General features: G+C 38.4%; 1 protein-coding gene across 4 annotated transcripts in view; it reads right to left on the bottom strand.

Moving 5' to 3' along the window:
* Positions 1-20,528, bottom strand: part of FBXL20 (F-box and leucine rich repeat protein 20) — a 96,204-nt gene that overhangs the window by 21,828 nt on the left and 53,848 nt on the right. For all 4 annotated transcript variants that reach the window (XM_040640699.1, XM_040640698.1, XM_040640701.1 and 1 more), the window contains 4 exons: positions 11,801-11,855; positions 9,008-9,082; positions 7,587-7,681; positions 7,048-7,116 (listed from right to left, as the gene is read on the bottom strand). In XM_040640699.1, coding sequence (XP_040496633.1) covers positions 7,048-7,116; positions 7,587-7,681; positions 9,008-9,082; positions 11,801-11,855 — 294 coding nt within the window. The remainder of the gene's footprint in view (positions 1-7,047; positions 7,117-7,586; positions 7,682-9,007; positions 9,083-11,800; positions 11,856-20,528) is intronic.

The following is a 20,528-nucleotide window of genomic DNA, read 5'->3' as shown; positions in this document are numbered from 1 at the left end:
ACTACCTACTTGTCTTTATGACTTTTTTGAAAAAAGATTTATTTATTTATTTCTGAGAGAGCAAGCGAGCAAGCATGAGTAGGGAGAGGGGCAGGAGAGGGAGAGAGAGAATCCTCAAGCAGACTCCGTTAAGCGCGGAGCCTGACACGGGGCTCTATCCCAGGACCCTGAGATCATGACCTGAGCTGAAATCAAGAGTTGGCCACTTAACCAACTAAGCCTCCCAGGCGCCCCCCCGCCAAGTAATCTCTACCCCCAACGTGGGGCTTAAACGCATGATCCCGAGACCAAGAGTTGCGTGCTCCACAAACTAAACCAGCCAGGTACCCCTTTATGAATTTCTTAAAGGTTCTTTTTTTTTTTTTTAAGATTTTATTTATTTCAGAGAGAGAGAGCACAAGTTGGGGGGACAGGCAGAGGAAGAGGGAGAAGCAGACTCTAAGCTGAGCAGGGAGTCTGATGTGGGGCTCGATCCCAGGATCCCAAAATCACAACCCGAGCTGAAGACAGATGCTTAACTGAGCCACCCAGGTGCCCCTAAAGGCTCTTTTTCCACAGTGGTCATGTTCTCGGTTTAATTTTTTTAACTTACGATAGAAAATTTCAAATACACGTAAGAGTGAGTAACAGAGAATGCACAAGTACCATCATTACACTTTGACATTAATATTCTACTTGTATTTCATCTATTTCCCTCTGCTTTTTGTTCCAGTATTTTAAAGAAAATCCCAGATATATTATTTCACCTATAAATATTTCAAGACATATTTCTAATAGATAAGGACTTCGATTCCTTAATATCTGATAACCCATCTGTGTTCAAGTTTCCCCAATTGTCTTATAAATGCCTTTGTCAAGTTGATTTGTTCAAACAGGATCCAAAAGCCATACATTCTATTTGGCTGATATGTGTCTTAGGTCTTTGTGTGGACCTGTTTCCATTTCTTCTGGGTAGATGCCTAGGATTAGCATTGTTAGGTCCTACACTATGTTTATGTTTGACTTTTTAAGAAACTACTGAACTGCTTTCCAAAGTGGCTGTACTAGTTTACGTTCCCACCAGCAATGCATGAAAGTCTCTGTTTCTCTACATTCTTGCCAATACTTGGCACTCTTGTTTTGATTATAGCCATGCTGGACGGTAATCCTACTGTGATTTTATTCTGCAATTCTGTAATGAACACCCTTTCTTGTACTTATTAGCCATTCATCTCTTTCCTTGGTGAAATATCTAAGTGTTTAGCCCAATTTTTAATTGGATTACCTTATTATTGATTTTAAGAGTTCTCTATATACTCTTAATGCAAGTCTTTAATTTCTTTCACTAATGTTTTATCATTTTCAGGTACTTCTTTTAGAATTATGTCATCTGAGAATAAAGACAGTTCTACTTCTCTCCTGTAGGTATGTCCCCCACCCCTTTTTGCTTATTGCATTTGGCTAGAATCTCCAACAGAATGTTGATAGAAGTGGTAACACTTACGCCCTCACCTTGCTCCTGATCTTAGGGTAAAGGATTTAGTCTTTCATCCATAAGTATGATGTTAGCAGTAGGTTTTTCATAGATGCTTCTGATCAGATTGAGTGAACAATCTCCCTCCTATTTCTAGTTTGTTGAGAACTTTTTCTTATTATGAATGGGTGTTGGATTTTGTCACGGGTTTTTTCTGTATCTGATGATGTATTGATGATCTACTGTTATTTAACAAATTACCCCAAAACTGAGCAGCTTAAAACAACAAATATTACTCTCGCACGGTTTTGTGGGACAGGAACACAGGCACAGGCAACTTCAGCGGGGTGCCTCTACTCAGGATCCCTCCCAAGGCTGTAATCAAGGTACTGGACACAGCTGCATTCATCTCAAAGGTTAACTGGGTGCAAATTCCCTTCCAAGCTTATGTAGGTGGCTGCTGGCAGGCCTCAGAAGATCCAATTCCAAGCTTACTCATTTGGTTTTTGGTAGGTGTCAGGTCCTTGCGGGCTGTTGGCCAGCCCGCAGTTCCTTGCCACATGGACCTATTCACAGAACTACTCACAACAGGACAGCTTGCTCCCCCCAGAGCCAGAGCCCGGAGGGAAAGCAGAGCAAGATAAAATCACAGTCTTTTGGTAACCTAATCTCCAAAGTGACATCCAATCTCTTTTGCAGTATTCTATTGTTAGAAATGAGTCACTAGGTCCAGTGTTCAAGGGAAAAGATTACACAAGGGTGTGAGTACTAGGAGGTAGGGGTTACTTGGGGGCCATTTTAGAGGCCACCAAGCGCACTGAGATGATCATGTGGTTTTTGTCCTTTATTCCAGGCGGCAATAAATCTTAACAGCTGCCTATTTTTATATGGCTCCCAAGTCAAGAATGGTTTTCATGTTTTTAAATGGTTGGGAAAAAAAATTTTTTTAAAGATATAGCTTGCAACATGTGAAAATCATATGAAATTCAAATCTCATTGCCCAGAAACAAAGTTTTATTGGAGCAGTTCTGCCTGTTTATGTATAGGCTATGGCTGCCTTTGGAAAACACTGGCAGGGTTGAGCAGCTGTGACAGATAACTACATGGCCAGTGAAGTCCTAAAAATATTTACTTTTCTGGCCCCGTACAGAAAGTCTGCTGACTTCTACTTTATCCTACTAATTATTATGAGATATTATATTAACTGATTTTCAGATATTAAGCCACACTTGTATTTCTGGGATAAATCCCACTTGGTTATGATCCAAAATCCTTTCATATGTTGCTGGATTCAGTTTGCTAACACTTTGTCAAGTATTTTTGCAGCTCTGTTTCTAAGGGATCACAATCAGTAGATTACCTTTTACTGTGATGTCTTCGGTAGCAGAAAAACACTGGCCTCATAGAATGAGTTATAAAGTACTTATTCCATTTTATGAACCAGTTTGAAGATTAGTATTCTCTCTTCTTTAAATATTTGATGGGATTCAGCATGTGGACCTGGGGTTTTCTTTATGGGATGCTTTTGAATTATTCACTGAACTTAGTTGTTATACATCTATTCAGATTGTCTTTTTTTTTTTTTTTTAAGTCTAATTTGGTAATTCTCTGCCTTCCCAGGTTTTTGTCCATTTCATCTAGATTGTCTAATTTGTTAGTATAAAATCATTTATGATATTTCCTGATAATCCCTTTAATCTCTGTCTTTTGGGTAAAGTATTTAGTCCTTCATTCCTGCTTTTGATAATTTATGTCTTTTATTTTTAGTCTGGGCTTGTCATTTTTTTTCCCAAAAAACTTGCTTTTGGTTTCATTACTGTTTTCCTGTTTCCTATTTTATTGATATTCAACGTAATCTTTTTTTTAAAGTAATCTTCTCACCCAAAATGGAACTCGAACTCACCACCAGGAGGTCAAGGGTCACATGCTCTACACACTTAGCCAGTCAGGCACTCCCTAGATCCTTGATTTTAAACCTTTCTTTTTTTTTTTTTTTTTTAAGATTTTATTTATTTATTTGACAGAGAGAGACAGCCAGCGAGAGAGGGAACACAAGCAGGGGGAGTGGGAGAGGAAGAAGCAGGCTCCCAGCAGAGGAGCCTGATGCGGGGCTTGATCCCAGAACACCGGGATCACAACCTGAGCTGAAGGCAGATGCTTAACGACTGAGCCACCCAGGCGCCCCTAAAATATTACGTTTCTAAAGTCAGTAGAACAAGGAAAAAATCTGAACTGACCAGTGGTTATTTGATGATTTTAAGATAGTAAGTTGTTGTTGTTGTTGTTGTTTTATAAGAGTAATAAACTTAACGTGCTTATGTTAAAAGCTTTTACCTTTTAGAAATATATACTTACAGGTTAAATAATATGATGTCTAGGACTTTTTTCAAAATAAGAAAAATTTGGGGATATAGATTAAACAAGACTGGCCCTAAAGTGATTAATTCCTCAATTATCAATTTCAAGCTGGTGATGGGTTCATTATACTATTTTGTCTACCTTGGTATATATTTAAAACTTTTTGTAAGAAATCAAAAGTCAGTAGAAGTTACTTCTCTCTGTGTGGTTATAGCTCCAACTTGAAATGATTGGGTTCACATGTTTTATTTTGTTCTCAATTTTTAGGGACTGCTTTGATTTCTTTTTTACTTAATTCATATTTTAATTATGTAAAACATTTACATAGCTAGCTATTAGAGTAAAACTATAGAACATGATACTTCAGAGTCTCCCTTTCATCCCTGTGTTTTCTCTCACCCATAAATCACCATTTTGATTATTATCTTCCCACTGTTTCTTTTTAAAAATATAAAGAGCAGTAATTATTTATATTGTCTCCAGGCCCTACAAAAGTATCTTTTTTTAAAAGATTTTATTTACTTATTTATTTGAGAGAGAGAGCCCACGTCCAAGTGTGCACGTGAGCTGCGGGGGGAGGGGAGCAGAGGGAGAGGGAGAAGCAGACTCCCCACTGAGCAGAGAGCCCGATACAGGGCTCGATCCCAGGACCCCAAGATCATAACCTGAGCCAAAGGTAGACACTTAATCTACTGAGCCACCCTGGCACCCCTACAAAAAGTTATCTTGCACAAACTCCTTTGCAGTTTGCTTTCGTAACAGTATGTCCTGGAGATCACTGAAGAATACTATATATCTCCTCATTTATTTTATTTAACAGTCCTCTACGGAATGACATTTGGATCGTTTCCCGTCTTTTGCTATTAAAAATACTGCAGTATTGGGGCGCCTGGGTGGCACAGCGGTTAAGCGTCTGCCTTCAGCTCAGGGCGTGATCCCGGTGTTCCGGGATCGAGCCCCACATCAGGCTCTTCCGCTATGAGCCTGCTTCTTCCTCTCCCACTCCCCCTGCTTGTGTTCCCTCTCTCGCTGGCTGTCTCTATCGCTGTCAAATAAATAAATAAACTCTTAAAAAAAAAAAAAAAGAATGCTTTAAAAAAAATACTGGAGTATTTGTTATTACAAACAGTAAAAATCAATAGCCTTGTACATAAATTATACTACATTTTTGTCAGTTTATCTTTGGCATATAGGATAGATTCCTAGAAAAAAGTGTAAACTGTATGTCACTTTTCTAGATACCAAACTGGTCAAATTCTTAATCTCTATAACATTAAGTATTCAAAAGAAAAAAATAAACGGGTAATTAAATGTAGGCTATTGGTGGGGCGCCTGGGTGGCACAGCGGTTAAGCGTCTGCCTTCGGCTCAGGGCGTGATCCCGGCGTTCTGGGTTCGAGCCCCACATCAGGCTCCTCTGCTATGAGCCTGCTTCTTCCTCTCCCACTCCCCCTGCTTGTGTTCCCTCTCTCGCTGACTGTCTCTATCTCTGTCGAATAAATAAATAAAATCTTTAAAAAAAATAAAAATAAAAATAAATGTAGGCTATTGGTATAAAGTCATGGTTAGGGAGGGGTTAGATTTATTTCTCATGTTAAAGGGTCAAGTCAATCTACAGAAATAATGTTTATTATTGCAGGTATTCTTGTATTCTACCATAGTAGAATTAATAACCATAGTTCTTGTCTTACAGACACTTTCTTGTATTAAAAGTTAACAATGTTGTAGGGGCGCCTGGGTGGCACAGCGGTTAAGCGTCTGCCTTCGGCTCAGGGCGTGATCCCAGCGTTCTGGGATCGAGCCCCACGTCAGGCTCCTCCGCTATGAGCCTGCTTCTTCCTCTCCCACTCCCCCTGCTTGTGTTCCCTCTCTCGCTGGCTGTCTCTATCTCTGTCGAATAAATAAATAAAATCTTTAAAAAAAAAATAAAAGTTAACAATGTTGTGACGTCAAAGAATGAAAGGAATGAAGTAAACTGTACCCTGTGTCTGGAGTGTCTTCTACTTTTCCTTCAGTAAAGCAATTCTGAAGACCCCATCTCCTTCACGAAGCCTTTTTGAACAGGAACGTTCACTGAATAATCCTGGCCCCACCCTGCATAAACATGCTTCCTCAATGGCTTCATTTTACTTCACAATAGGAAATAATTTCCCTATGTAATTTTAAACGTTATTTGGTACCTATTATTACCAATCGATACCCTGGAACTGAACTTTTTTTGAGGGGGTACCGAATGTTTTTTATGTCTACCTTCCATGTCTATTATGTCTGTGAGAGTAAGATCTCAAGGATGAAGGATTACTTTATTTCACTTATATTGTAACTGACACAGACACAGTACATTTAAAGGGTCATTTAATAAATGCTCTCTATATAATAAGTCGTTTAGTTATGTAAGACTTTTTTATAGAATTATCTATTTACCATGTTTTTTTTGTTTTGTTTTTTAAGATTTTGTTTATTTATTTGAGACAGTGAGAGTGCACGGGCAGGGAGGAGGGGCAGAGGGAGAAGCAGACACGCCACTGAGCACAGAGCCCAACAACGGGGGTAGAGAAGTGGGGGGTAGGGGTGGTGGTGCCTCGATCCCAGGACGCTGAGATCAGATTGGAGGCAAAGTCAATGCTCAAATGACTGAGCCACCCAGGCACCTGTGTTTACCCTGTCTTTTGAATGAAAGTACTAGTATCCTCTTGAAATATAAGTAGCCCTAGTAATTTATATTATTAATATCCCTACTGCATACCCATGGTCTATAATTTTTAAGTTTCACTTTAAAATATCAAGATAGAATTTGGGCCAGATTCCAAAACAAGTTTCTCATGCCATTTCTTTTTTTTTTTTTTTTTTTAATAGACTCGCTTCTCAGTCTTTGATTTTTTTTTTTTTAAGATTTTATTTATTTATTTGACACAGAGAGAGAGCCAGCAAGAGAGGGAACACAAGCAAGGGGAGTGGAGAGAGAGAAGCACGTTTCCTGCCAAGCAGGGAGCCCGATGTGGGGCTCGATCCCAGGACCCTGGGATCATGACCTGAGCCGAAGGCAGATGCTTAATGGCTGAGCCACCCAGGCACCCCGCCATTTCTATTTTAATGTTGTTTTCTCCTTTTAATATTATCTTTCCTCTGTAAGACCAAAATGAAATTTACTAAATATCTTTAATAGCCCATATTTAAAGCTAGTATAGGCAAGACACAGGGGCTATGACTCAGACCCTTCTAAAACAAAATACTTACGCATCTGTTGTCTTTGTACATCCATTTAGATTCAGTACTTCAATGTTCCTACAATTTTGTGCAAAGGTCCTTTACAGGAAAGAAAGTTAAAGGTTTGAAAAGAAATGGGCACAATTCTAGGCATTACAAAAAATAATAAAAGATATTATTATTGATAATATTGGATATTTGTACAAAACCAGCTCACATTTACAAATAAATTCATTTTCAACCACGAACTTTTAAAGGTTGATCTCTCTGTCAACCAGCGTTAAGATTACCCTAACTCTGAGTAGACAAATTAAAAAAAAATTTACTCAAGGCTCCAAAAGAGCCATTTATGATATGAGGATCGGGCTTTTGGTGGGGAGTACTTATTCTTGTTTTATTCTCAAAACCATACATCCCAGTACTGGATATTTTTATGTTATAAGCAATGTATGTGTGTTTGGGTTCCGAGAGCTTAAGAATATAAAAATTATTTTAGCTTTTTCTGGGTGAGATGATGCTGTTCTTTATTTCAGCCAAGAAGATCAATTAATCAATAGTTATGTTCTTACCTTAATGCATTGTCTCCTACTCCAAGACACCCACGAAGACTTAACTTTCGTAAAAAGCCCCCACATCTTTTTGAAATATTTTCCACTACCCGGCCCTGTAAAAAAGAGACAGGTAAACAAAACAGAAAAATAAGGCACCACATTGCTTTTGAAGAGAACACATCCTCATTTTTAAATAATTTATAAACAAAGAAGAGGCTTCTACTTGTTTTCAAAACCGAATTAATTCAAGAAAGAAATTTCACCTTACTTTGAGAAAGCTTTCCTGGTCAACTCATCTATCTGACACAGGCTTACACCCTGTCTTATTTTGTTCAATTTGTGAGATACTCTGCAGTTGAGGACATGGTGCTCTGTAGGTTCTTGTGCCACTGTATTAATGCAGACGGCCCTCCTGGCTGAACTGCAGCTACTGAAGGACACTGGTTATCTTTATTACTTCTGAATCCTTTCCAAAGTGTTTACTATAGCGCTCTAAATACAGCAGAGACTCGACGGACACTTAACAGAAGCTTGCTGAATGACTTTTGTGGGTCATGTTGCTTTAAACATTTATATCCATGAAGATTAGACAATTGTGAAAAACACAAAAATCCAGCATAATGTCAGTGGGTATTATTTTAAAAGCACTTTCTGTTAGAAATGGAGAGTTCCATTTCTAACAGAAAGTTCATGTGAGGCTTTTGAAAAACTTCTTATAAGGATCCTCCACACAAGTTCCCCCGGAACTTAAAATTTTTTAAATCTAAATCTAAACCTCATTTTATCCTTGTAATACGATGAAGAACCTATTGTTTCCACTCTCCTGACAAGAAAACCAGGACCACAGAATTCAGTTTCATGTTAAAATAATTTAAGCTTAAGCCATTATCCTTCTCCGTTTTAGAGATAATAGGCTATACTGAGAGATGGAATATGAGGAAGAAGTGAGAAGAGAAAAAAAAAAATCTCTCCCCAGCAAAAATAATGCATTAAATGACTTTGGCTTTATTCTTTTTTTATTCTCCACAAAAACTGTCTATAGGCTCCCAAAGACCGAATGCTCATCCCAGTTAGAATTTATGCAAATATAATCCCCCGACAAACTGTTAACTCTATTCATTCTTCAATAAGCAAATATAAAAAGACTTCCTTAAAATGAGCAAACACATGTTCACATTTCTACCACAAAAACAAAAACAAAAATTTTTAGCCTTATTAATACTAAATAATTTAGTATTCCATCAGTAAAATAGTTCTGCTTATTCTCAAAACCTGAGCAAGCTGTTGGGAACATTGCAGGTTCCCAGGAAGTTCAGATGCACTGAAATTAATAGTTTCTCTCTCCAGGGAAAGGAGATTTCTATGGTTTGGGCTAATCTGTTCCATGCTGTAATTACATTCTAACATGAGAAATGGGGCCACACACCACATAATTATACCTCAATATCCCTCTGGAAATCAAACAGGTCAATTCGCTGCCAGTTACTGCCATCCAGAGCCAGAACATTCCAGGCCTGTTTTGAAGAAATGGAGACAAAATGAGCAGAAGCTCAAGGGGGTAGACCAGCAATATTCAAGTTCACAATTCAAACTAATTATTGAAATTGACCAAAAAATTTCTCAGCCCCCCACCATAAACTCTCAAAAGGTCTGCCTTATTGCTGATTCATATTTTATTCAATTAGATTATCTCATAAATGAGTGGATACAGAAACTAGCAGCTGGGGGGGGGGGGCGAAGATTTAGTTTCTTTCTTTCTTTCTTTCTTTTTTTTTTTTTTTAAGATTTTATTTATTTATTTGACAGAGAGACAGCCAGTGAGAGAGGGAACACAGCAGGGGGAGTGTGAGAGGAAGAAGCAGGCTCCCAGCGGAGGAGCCTGATGTGGGGCTCGATCCCAGAACGCCGGGATCACGCCCTGAGCCGAAGGCAGACGCCTAACGACTGTGCCACCCAGGCGCCCCTGGAAGATTTAGTTTCTAATCTCCAAATGAGATACTTCTGCTAATGAAAAACAAGTCTCTTACTCCATCCTTCAACTAGGAGCAAGATGAGGTGAAACCAAAGAAAGAGTCAAGTACTCTGAATATGGCTATGTTCAATATACATATCTGCTGCCCATAATCAGCTGGTCAGACATGAAACTGATACAGTGACCTGGGACTTAGAAAAGACACTCATTTCTCCATTTACACAACAGAATCTTATTGCCTCCCTCATAACCAATTTGCTCACTGACGCATGTTTTTCAAGGATTGGTCAGCCTTCCTTCTAACTTGAATAAGTGGAAATTTTAAAGCAGTGAACGTTTCAGACTTCTTATACATTTCTTCAATTAAGCTAAAGAGAGGCAAGAATTTCAGCTTTTCAGGATTAGAAAAAATGAGTCCAATAAGACTTAACTTGTTGTGTATCATATTTTAGTAAGAAAGCCTTTAAAAGTTTTCTATATTAAAGTGTAAACAAAAGTCTTAATATTGTTGAGGTATAAACTTAGAATATTATCTCTTACTACAACACATCAAAACGGAGTCAATACTGAGATACTAAAAAGGAAACTGTGGACACACTTCCAAGCCCCAGGGTGTTACACCATCAGCCAGAAATATGTGAGGGGTATGAGGGGAAGTAAAGTTATTACTCTGGAAATCTTTAAGGTTTTTTCCGGAGTTCAATGTTGCTTTTCTTTTTGTGGTCTCATGGTTTCTTAAATGGCTAGCCATGGGAGACAAAAGATAAAACTTCTAAAGACCATATGTTTACTAGATTCTTAGGCTAAATATACTTCTGGTTTGATTTGATATTTCTCATTTCCTTACTTTCTCCAATAAGAAGGAAACATGACAAACTGAGACTAAAATTAGGAATCATAGGTTCCTTTCTAGAGTCTTTAAAAAAAAAACAAACAAACCTAATTCATTAAGTACTTCAAGTACAGAGAACAATAGCATGTACTGATGTACCAATTCTCCAGATTTAATGAAAACTGGTGGTGTGCTTTCCTTTAAGTTAAAACATTGATAGGGAAGAGGAATCTGCAAATGAAAACAATTAAAATTCACTCAAATCAACACCCATGAGATGAGACTGCAACTAAACTAAAAGGTTTAGACATTAGTCTGGGTATTTTTTTCTCAATGATGGCCTCAGCTTCATACGGAGATATTAAGGAAACCCTATTGATTTGTACCAGCCATGTCCACAGCACAAATACAAGGCACAAAAAAGTTGTGAAGAAAAATCATCAAAATACTACTGACTGTTTCCAAAGTAGCTGATACACCGACTGAGTATGGCTTTTGGGATACAGAAATTACATCAAAGTTAGCAAGACACGGTGAATTTCCTATGGCAAGTTTTGTGGGGTTTTTTTGAGGGGAGTAGTGTCGGTTATTTGAAAACCTGTGTGCACCTACAAAGTTAAACACAATATGGTATAACCCTGTTCCATATCCAGCACTTAGGACTGTATCTCGTACACAGTAGTTTGTCAATAAATGTTTACTAAATGAACGAGCCAAAAGCCACTGTCCAGTTTATGAAAAAATGATGACTGCATGTGCTCATTCACTCTAAGTTAATCATTATAGATCTGTATTACAAAAGAGAAAGCAATTTTCCCACAGCACAGAATCTATTCTCTGTATTACTGGCAGCCAATAAGATTATGATGTTTCAGTTTTGTCACAACAATGTCAACCGACAAAAACAGATAATTAAGTGAAATTAAAAACGGACTTTAAGAATGGAATCTGTTTTGCCCTACAATTTTTAAATAAATTAAATTCTAGCTATTATCTTTTGAGGAAGCAATATGGGGAAGTAACATGAGAATTAGCGCCTTGAGCCTTCCGTGTGTGTGGGCGTGTGTGCCTGTGTGTGTGCGCGCATATAAAATGAACTAGAAGAACATAACGAAACACTATTTTATTAACAATTCTGAGTAGAGCCTAACTTTTTGATTTGGATGTTTAATACCTTTTCCTTGAAAATGTTTCCTCTATTTGCATTATACAAATAATTAAGATTCCCAAAAAATTAAAGTTAGAGACAGCACATATTGCAGAATCCCACTGTAGAATTACACGGGTTTGGGAATGCCATGCATGAAATACCATCCTCTGAAATGTAACATACAACTAACATCTGAAGTAAAGGGTTTGCCTACTACAGAGGCTGGTATCCTCAGCATCAGGAAGGGGTACCCTTAAAATCATCTCAACCATTCTTACCCTGGACACCTGAGCACAGCGACACAGAGTAACAACATCCAGAAAAGAAAATATCCTAAAAGAGAGGGAGACAAACTTTATTAGATGATAAAGTACTTTCTCTTGATTTTTACCTACAAATACCTATGTTAATACATGCACGAAAACGGAGAACTTCCTTTGAGCAAACACAAAAAGCAGGAGTAACTTACAACATAACACTGCCCATATAAAACACTGGGGGAGAAAGTAATCTTGAGAATGTATGTGTAAGTACCACACAAGTTCAATTACTTATATCAAGGGATAAAAAAATATTTCTAACTGATACAATTTGTTAAAAGTAAAAAAAACAATTTTCACACTTCTGGTTATCAAAAGAAGACAAGGGAAGGGTAACTTTATAAAGAATTTTACAGTTATGAAGGAAAAAAGATTAATATAATAATACCTAAAAATTAGTAACTATGCTAAATCTCTATATATTTAATTCTAATTTAGGAAATTACAAAACTCATCTAATCACTGTCAGGAAACACTGCCTAGAATTCTTCTCAGTCTTACAGAAGTTAAATATTTATTTTGAAGCATTATTTGAAGTAATTGATTTGCTTACAGTGTGATAACTCTCTACACTATAAGCCACCTGTAAAAACAGGTCAGAGCATCCTGGCAAATAAGTGAATGGGTCACATCTGTTTAAAGCCCTCTTTACTCATGAACACCCTTTAAAGGTCATTGTGATTTGAATAATACGCTAAACTCTTCTGCAAGAGGCAACAAGTGTAATATAGCATGTGTTTCAAAGATTTAAGTAAATTAAAGTTAATTTTGCCTTAAGAATTTTACAAATTCCCTGAGATAACTGGAGATACCCAGAATGTTACAAAAGGGAGGTCAGGAAACATTAATTTGGAGAAGAATGAATGCCAGATTTTTTTCTTCCATAATTACTTTAAGTGTAAAAACCTTCTGAATTAGCTTAAAAGAACAAAATTTTGTTGCTTAGTCATCAGAGACTATCAGTCACATTTTGGAACTTGGAATAAACTCAGTTAACAATTACGTCAGACAAGGGGCGCCTAGGTGAGTCAGTTGGTTAAGCAGCCCACTCCCGATTTTGGCTAAGGTCATGATCTCAGGGTCATGAGACTGAGTCCCACACTGGGCTCCACGCTGGATGTGGAGCCTACTTAAGATTCTCTCTGCTCCCCACCCACTCATATGTTCTCTCTCTAAAAAAAATAAAAGTAAATTAAAATAAAAAACTTTTAAAAATTAATTACATCAGACAAAAAGTAATGTGTTGTGAATATCTAGCTTTTTAAAACCTTTTTGCTATTTGGATAAAATACACATAACATAAAATTTGCCATTTTAATCATTCTTAAGTATATAGTTCAGCGGCATTAAGTACGTTCACACTGTTGTGCAACCATAACCATCACCCATCTCCAAAACTTTTTCATCTTCCAAAACTGAAATGCCACACTTATTAAACAACAACTCCTCATTCCCCTTTCCCCTAACTCCTGGCAACCACCACTCTACTTCCTCTATGAACTTGGCTACTCTAGGTGCTTCCTATGAGAGGAATCATATGGTATTTGTCCTTCTGTGTTTTTTTCTTAAAGATTTATGGCAGCAGCTCTTTCTGCCCATGGGTCCTGTCCCCATGCTTTAATAAAATCACCATTTTGGGGAAAAAAAAGAAAGATTTATTTATATGAGAGAGAAAGAGAGTGAGAGAGCAGACGGAGGAGCAGAAGGAGAGGGAGACAGAGAATCTGAAGCAGACTCCACGTTGATTGAGGAACCTGCAGGGCTCGATCTCACCATCCCAAGATCATGAACTGAGCCAGAATCAAGTCAGACACCCAAAAGACTAAGCCATCCAGGCGCTCCAGTATTGGTCCTTTTGTAACTGTCTTATTTCACTTAGCATAATGTCTTTAAGGTTCATCGATGTAACATGTCTCAGAATTTCCTTCCTAATGCTGCATAATATTCTGCTGTAGGGGCGCCTGGGTGGCTGTCTGTTAAGCAACCGACTCTCAGTTTTGGCTCAGGTCATGATATCAGGGTCATGGGATGGAGCCCCCCATCCGGCTCCATGCTCAGAGCAAGGCTGTTTGGGATTCTCTCCCTCCCCCTTTGCCCTCACCCAACTCGTGCCCCCTCCCCCATCTCTAAAATATATCTTGGGGCACCCGGGTGGCACAGTCGGTTAAGCAGCCAACTCTGGTTTCAGCTCAGGTGGTGATCTTGGGTCGTGGGATCGAGCCCCACCTCAGGCTCCAAGTTAGGTGGAGGGTCCGCTTGAGATTCTCTCTCCCTCTGCACCCCTCATGCTCTCTCTCCAAAAGAAATAAACAAATCTTTAAAATAAATAAAATCTTCAAAAAAATATTCCACTGTATGTGTATATCACATTTTGTACATCCGTCCATACAGGGAAAGGCTGGATGCCTTTCTTGTTCCCTTGAGGTGGCCCTGCTACCATCCTGATGACTGTTTTTTATAGAATAAATCTCCCATCTTCTTCAATACAGATTACTAACCACTCACAATATAGATATCCCCAACTTAGGCACCTCAATTCCTAAAACAGTAAGTTTTTCTAATGCAACAAACATTCCTGAATTGCTGAAATGCCCCTGCCTTTTCCTGTCTTCTGCTATATGGCACCTTTAAGTAGAATATCATAATCTAAAGATCCTGTTTCTGCAAAGTCATCACTAATCCCTGAGCAATTTATATAGATACAGTGTATTATACCTGGGGGGGGGGGGACACACAGGTGAGCAGCTTTACAGGTAACGATCCTAGTTCGACTATAGTAACCTTTTCTCCACAAAAGGAAGCACTATAGGCAGACATGAAACATTAGGCTAGAGGCCAAATGCAGACCCGGGAGACTCTTGGAAGCACATACCTCAGCAATCCTCATTCCATTCTTGGAATGTACTGACTGGGGTTCTGAATATCAAGATCCCAAATGAGTTAGGTTTTCACCTGGATTTTGACATTACAGTACATTAAAAAGAAAGAGGGAAGACAAATATAGCCACTGTGCTCCTGTATTCAATTCATGTAAAAAGAGCCTGGTCTTTCCAGTCCTGATTTGGCTCCCTAGTTAGAGGAATGATAAGCCTCAGTGCTTAAGTCCTTTCTACCACTCCATACTAAGTCCAACTACATGTCTGCTATTGTTTTGTAAACTCTGATTTCTACTTATTTTACATACTTGACAGGGGAGGTAATTATCTTTAGAAACCCAAATACAAGAACTGATGGGCTAGGCTTCCAGGGTTTTGGCCAGAGAGATGTTTTTTTGTTGGGGTGGGGGGCTCACGATGAGCATTTATTCTTCCAAATATCATAAAGTTAACTTAAATTTTTAAAAAAAATCAGTACATGTATAAATATATATCTACAACATCTACAGAATAAGGCAGCATAATAAACTACATTATACTGAGCACCTTCCTGCTTTTCACAATCTTCAGGGTAAGTACCTTAGATCGTGTCCACAGTGGTCCTTTTCTCCACACTTTAACCCTTTACATAATTCCTCCTGAGATACCTATGTCCATAACCAGAATGGTTAAGTGATGCGTGATAACAACACTTACTGTGGTAGGCATTTCATAATGTAAGCAATTGTCAAATCACTATGTTGTACTTTTTTCTTTTTTCAAAGGCGTCTCCAGGTCCAACGTGGGGCTCCAACTCTTGACCCTGAGATCAAGATTTGCATGCTCTACCAACTGAGCCAGCCAGGGGCCCTTCCCTGACAATCAGAATGGTTAAAATCAAAGAGATAAGAAAACTGAAATGGAATGAAGGGTCTGCTAGTGTCTAAGGATCCTCTTGATTGCTTCAATAAAAGTCTTTCCCCATCTCTTATCAACAGACTGCTGAAAAACTGGACTGGCTTTAGGTTGCCCAGGTTTAAGCAAAGTAGACCTCGCCTTCCCTACCCTTGATAAAGAATACCAGGAAGCAAAAAGATGCTAAGACATCATGTGGAAGAAAACAGGGTCTAATTATACATAAAACTCACTGCTATACAAAAAAAGAAAACAAACAAACAAACCCAAACCCTTAATACTAAATTCCTGGAGGAGAACATGGGGGCTGGCTGTTAAAATCAATAGTGAAAGGAGATTTTGGGATATGGTTACCTATAGTATGGTTCTCTGAAAAGGATTTATTCCCAACTTCCTTTGGCTTCGAAGTCTTATGACAGATATCCCAAACCCTCCTGAGCAACACCTCCTAATATAATTCTATTTAAAAAGTTAAAAAACGGGGCGCCTGTGTGGCTCAGTCGGTTAAGCATCTGCCTTCAGCTAGGTCATGATCCCAAGGGTCTGGGATGGAGTCCCAAGTCGAGTTGGGCTCCCTGCTCAACGGGGAGCCTGCTTCTCCCTCTCCCTCTGCCATTCCCCCATCTTGTGCTCTCAGGCTATATCTGTCAAATAAATAAATAAAATTTAAAAATAATAAACAGGTAAAAAGCATAGGGGCACCTGGGTGACTCCGTTAAGTGTACGACTCTTGATTTCGGCTTAGGTCTTAATCTCAGGGTTCTGAGACTGAGCCCCATGTCGAGCTCTGCACTGGGCATGGAGCCTGCTTAAGATTTCTCTCTCCCTTTTGCACTCTTCCCTCTCTTAAAAAAAAAGCTAAAAAGCACAGAGTGGTCCTGGAGAGGTTAAGACAGGATAATTCCATTCATATAATGCGGATATGTATAGGTACAATTTTTTTGGAGAATAATTTGACAGTGTCCATTAAAATAAAAGATATACGTATTACAACCTGCAGAAGCAAAAGCGGGAGTAAAAATGGTTTACAGAATGTTCATGGCAGCATTACTGAAATAATGAAAAGTTAGAAACAATCTTGATATATGTAAATAAAAATGCTTAAATACGGTACATTCGATTGATGAACTAGTCCACGTAGCTGTCTTTTAAAAGAATGAGGTAGAGCTGCATGAACTGACCTAAAAAGAGGTCAATGATTATTAAATGACAGAAACAAAAACAAGTTGTGGGAGAGTATTTATATCATGTTTTCATTTTTAAAAAATATAAAATATGAATACATGAAGACATGCATTTATATATTGCAAATATATCTAGATATAAGTGGATACATCTGCTACCTTTGGAGGGGAGAATGGGTTTTTCTGTGGGGAGAGGGGGGGAGGGGTGGACACTGAAAGAGCAGGGATTAAGGAAACCAGTTGTTTACTCCTTTGTATTTCTCAAAGTGTTGGGCTAATGAGTAATTTATATATTATTTGTTAAAAAAATTTTTAAAGGCACTAGATGAAGATCTTTGGCCATATGACATGTTAAGGACTGCTCTGAATTTTGGGTTCTTTTTTTTTTTTTTTAAGATTTTATTTATTTGAGAGAGAGAGAGCATGTGAGAGCATGAGAGATCACAAGCAGGGGGAGCAGCAGAGGAGAGGGAGAAGCAGACTCTCCACTGAGCAGGGAGCCCAATGTGGGGCTCGATCCTAGGACCCTGAGATCATGACCCGAGCCAAAGGTAGACACTTAACAAACTGAACCACCCAGGAGCCCCTGAATTTACGGTTCTGAAACTTGCCTGCTGACAGAAACTACACCACATTTTCAAAAAAAAAAGAATTTTGAAATGCAAAAAAAAAAAAAAAAAAATCAAAATTGGAAGCTTCTTATTCCTCACAAGAGACTATCAGTTTGCAGGAACTGTTCATTAAAACTGTATGCTAATGTCTTTATTATCAAACCAGAGACACAGGTTTACTAGGCCCCTGTTTTTGTTTTTGTTTTTAAGATTTATTTATTTATTTATTTATTTGACAGAGATAGAGACAGCCAGTGAGAGAGGGAACACAAGCAGGGGGAGTGGGAGAGGAAGAAGCAGGCTCACAGCGGAAGAGCCTGATATGGGGCTCGATCCCACAACGCCGGGATCACGCCCTGAGCTGAAGGCAGACGCTTAACTGCTGTGCCACCCAGGCGCCCCTAGGCCCCTGTTTTAAGTGAGAGGACTTCAGGTATAATTATAACATTATGGTTATTATCCATCATCTCGTGGACAAATCTGCTAAAAGCAATGTATGTTACCTGTAGCTATCACGGACAAGAAGAGCTTTGACTGTTTAGACAAGAATCTGTTACAGATTAAATTATAAGAGCTCTCTATACATACTTGGTTATTAATGTGAACATAAAGACCACATCTTCCATATTAGAAGTGAATCAGAGTTGGCAGACATAACCACCATGAGATCAGATCATCTTCAGCATCTTAAAATTAGGGCTGTGCTTTTGGCTCCTTTTTAACCCGAATCTCAATGCAGAACTGCTCCTAAATAAACCAGATGCATACCCCTGGCCACAAAGAATAGAAAAATAAGTATCCTGGGTGTTTTTAAATGATCTTATTGTTACAGATCTGGAGAGTACACATCAGACAGCTGGTCTTCTAGCCAGCTACTTACAGTTAACTAACCAAGATTATACTGATCAGAAATTATGCAAACCTAATCTACTCATATCTGGTAATCCCATGTATCACACTAAATCATTTAGTTTCTCAGGTGTACAAGTAACAACTACTTAAATTATTAACTAGACCGAGTTGACAGGGAAGTTCTGTCTAAATGAAAAGCTCTATAGGAATGTTAATGTGGTTTTGTGTGTGTGTGTGAGACTACGTTGAGCAACGGGCGATATCACCTTTTATGAACACTTTCTAGACAAATATCATCTTAGCTATGCTCTGTGGTACAGAATGAGCACTTCATTAACCATTTATTTTATTTTATTTTTTTAAAGATTTATTTATTTATTAGACAGAGAGAGACAGCCAGCGAGAGAAGGAACACAAGAAGGGGGAGTGGGAGAGGAAGAAGCAGGCTCCTAGCGGAGAAGCCTGATGTGGGGCTCGATCCCACAACGCCAGGATCACACCCTGAGCCGAAGGCAGACGCTTAACCGCTGTGCCACCCAGGCGCCCCTCATTAACCATTTATTAACACGCTGGGAACAGTTTATAATTTTCTCTTGAGGAAATAAAACTCAATGCAAAAGTAGGGTAGTGCTTTATCGGGGTGAAGTAATGGTTAGGCCCTTTATTTCCCATCAAAGGATGACAAATCTACTTGTTCACCTGGTTTGAAGTACAGGAATCAGTCATCAGTCCACAACTAAGGATATTTTGACTCCAGGACCTGGAAAGAAATATAATCCTTGCACTACCCTAATCTTAAGAAAATCCCAGCTAAGATAAATGAGATTTATAGAAGACTGAAGGACATTCATGATTCCTTAAAGTATGCTATATTCTATCTGTGGCAGGCACTGTAATTGACTCTCCAACATCCACTTCAGCCCAGTTAGTGTCTAAACCTGTCACAGTGATTGGTTCAGGCCTAAGCCAATTTGGGCTAATGAGATCTGAGAAGAGGCTTTATTGGAGCATAAATGGCCACGTATCTCTCCCCTCAGAGTGAACAAAAACACATGCTGATCCAATATTTGCTGGCATCCATCCCGTGCCCATGAAGAAAAGGGCTTTTAGGACCAAGCTGATGCTGTTTCTAGCAGAACAGACAGAAAATTGCTGATGACATTGTGGATCTCCTAAATCAATTAACCGTGGGATGCAGGCAGCCTGATCTTTGTATTTCCTTTTGTATGAAACAACCTCCCTTACTGTTTAAGCCTATCTCAGAGTTTCTATTACTTGCAGCCAAAAGCAACCTTGGATCAACTGGACTGTCAGAAAGCATGCATTCATTTTTACGTGTTATTATTTTGTTTTTAACTATTACAAAGGTGCTACAAGACGTGACCATATGAAATCTGTGACAGAATCTGCTACAGAACTTTATCGACAAAGTGTAAGTAGACTCTCATTTGAGAAATTTCTCTTAGAAAGTAGTGCTAGAAAGAGCTGACTTTATGGTATAATATATATATTTCTTCTTTGCTGTTAAGAATATTATTTCATTTATGCTACCAAGAAATTTAAAGCTAAATGTGAGACCCATCTATAGCAACTGTGTAAGTTCTTACAAGGGTACATGCATTTCCTTTATGGCTTTGGTTTTCTACTTTAAAAAGTATTTGACATGGTCCTCATAGTTTATTTGTATTTATTATTCTTGCTCTTGATCCAAGCCATCTCAAGTACTCTGGAGACAAATTAAATTAATAAATAAAAATAAAATGGAATCCAGAGTTTATAGCTGACATACTGATTTACACATATACTAGATTAAGATATGCATGAAATATTGCTAACTCATAAGACTTCAACTACCTTAATATAGAACATTTACACCAAGAGAGAATGTACAAGAGTACAATTATCTGGACATACTGCTAAACCTCAACATCTGCCATACACAGCTCTTTTCTAAAGTTCTTACCACATCAACCAGCAGGTAATGACATCAAGTTGGTGTCTGACTGAGGCTGGTTGGAAACCTGACCTAAAGGCTGCCAATCTAGAGGATACCCACTAGGCTATATGATGTTTTGGCCCCAAAGCTCTTCATTTCAGTGTCTGAGAGGTCTTGTATTTCTTCCTATTTTCTTTATTTCCCATGGGTACTAGTAAATCCAAAAAGAGCTAAATGTATACAATTTCTTACTCTATCATGTATATGTATGTGTGTGTGTGTGTATATATATATATATATATATACGTATATATATATACGTATATATATATA

The sequence above is a fragment of the Ursus maritimus genome, unplaced genomic scaffold, assembly GCF_017311325.1.
Source record: "Ursus maritimus isolate PB19 unplaced genomic scaffold, ASM1731132v1 scaffold_24, whole genome shotgun sequence".
In the NCBI taxonomy this organism is placed as follows: domain Eukaryota; kingdom Metazoa; phylum Chordata; class Mammalia; order Carnivora; family Ursidae; genus Ursus; species Ursus maritimus.
This window is presented reverse-complemented; position numbering and strand designations above follow the sequence as displayed.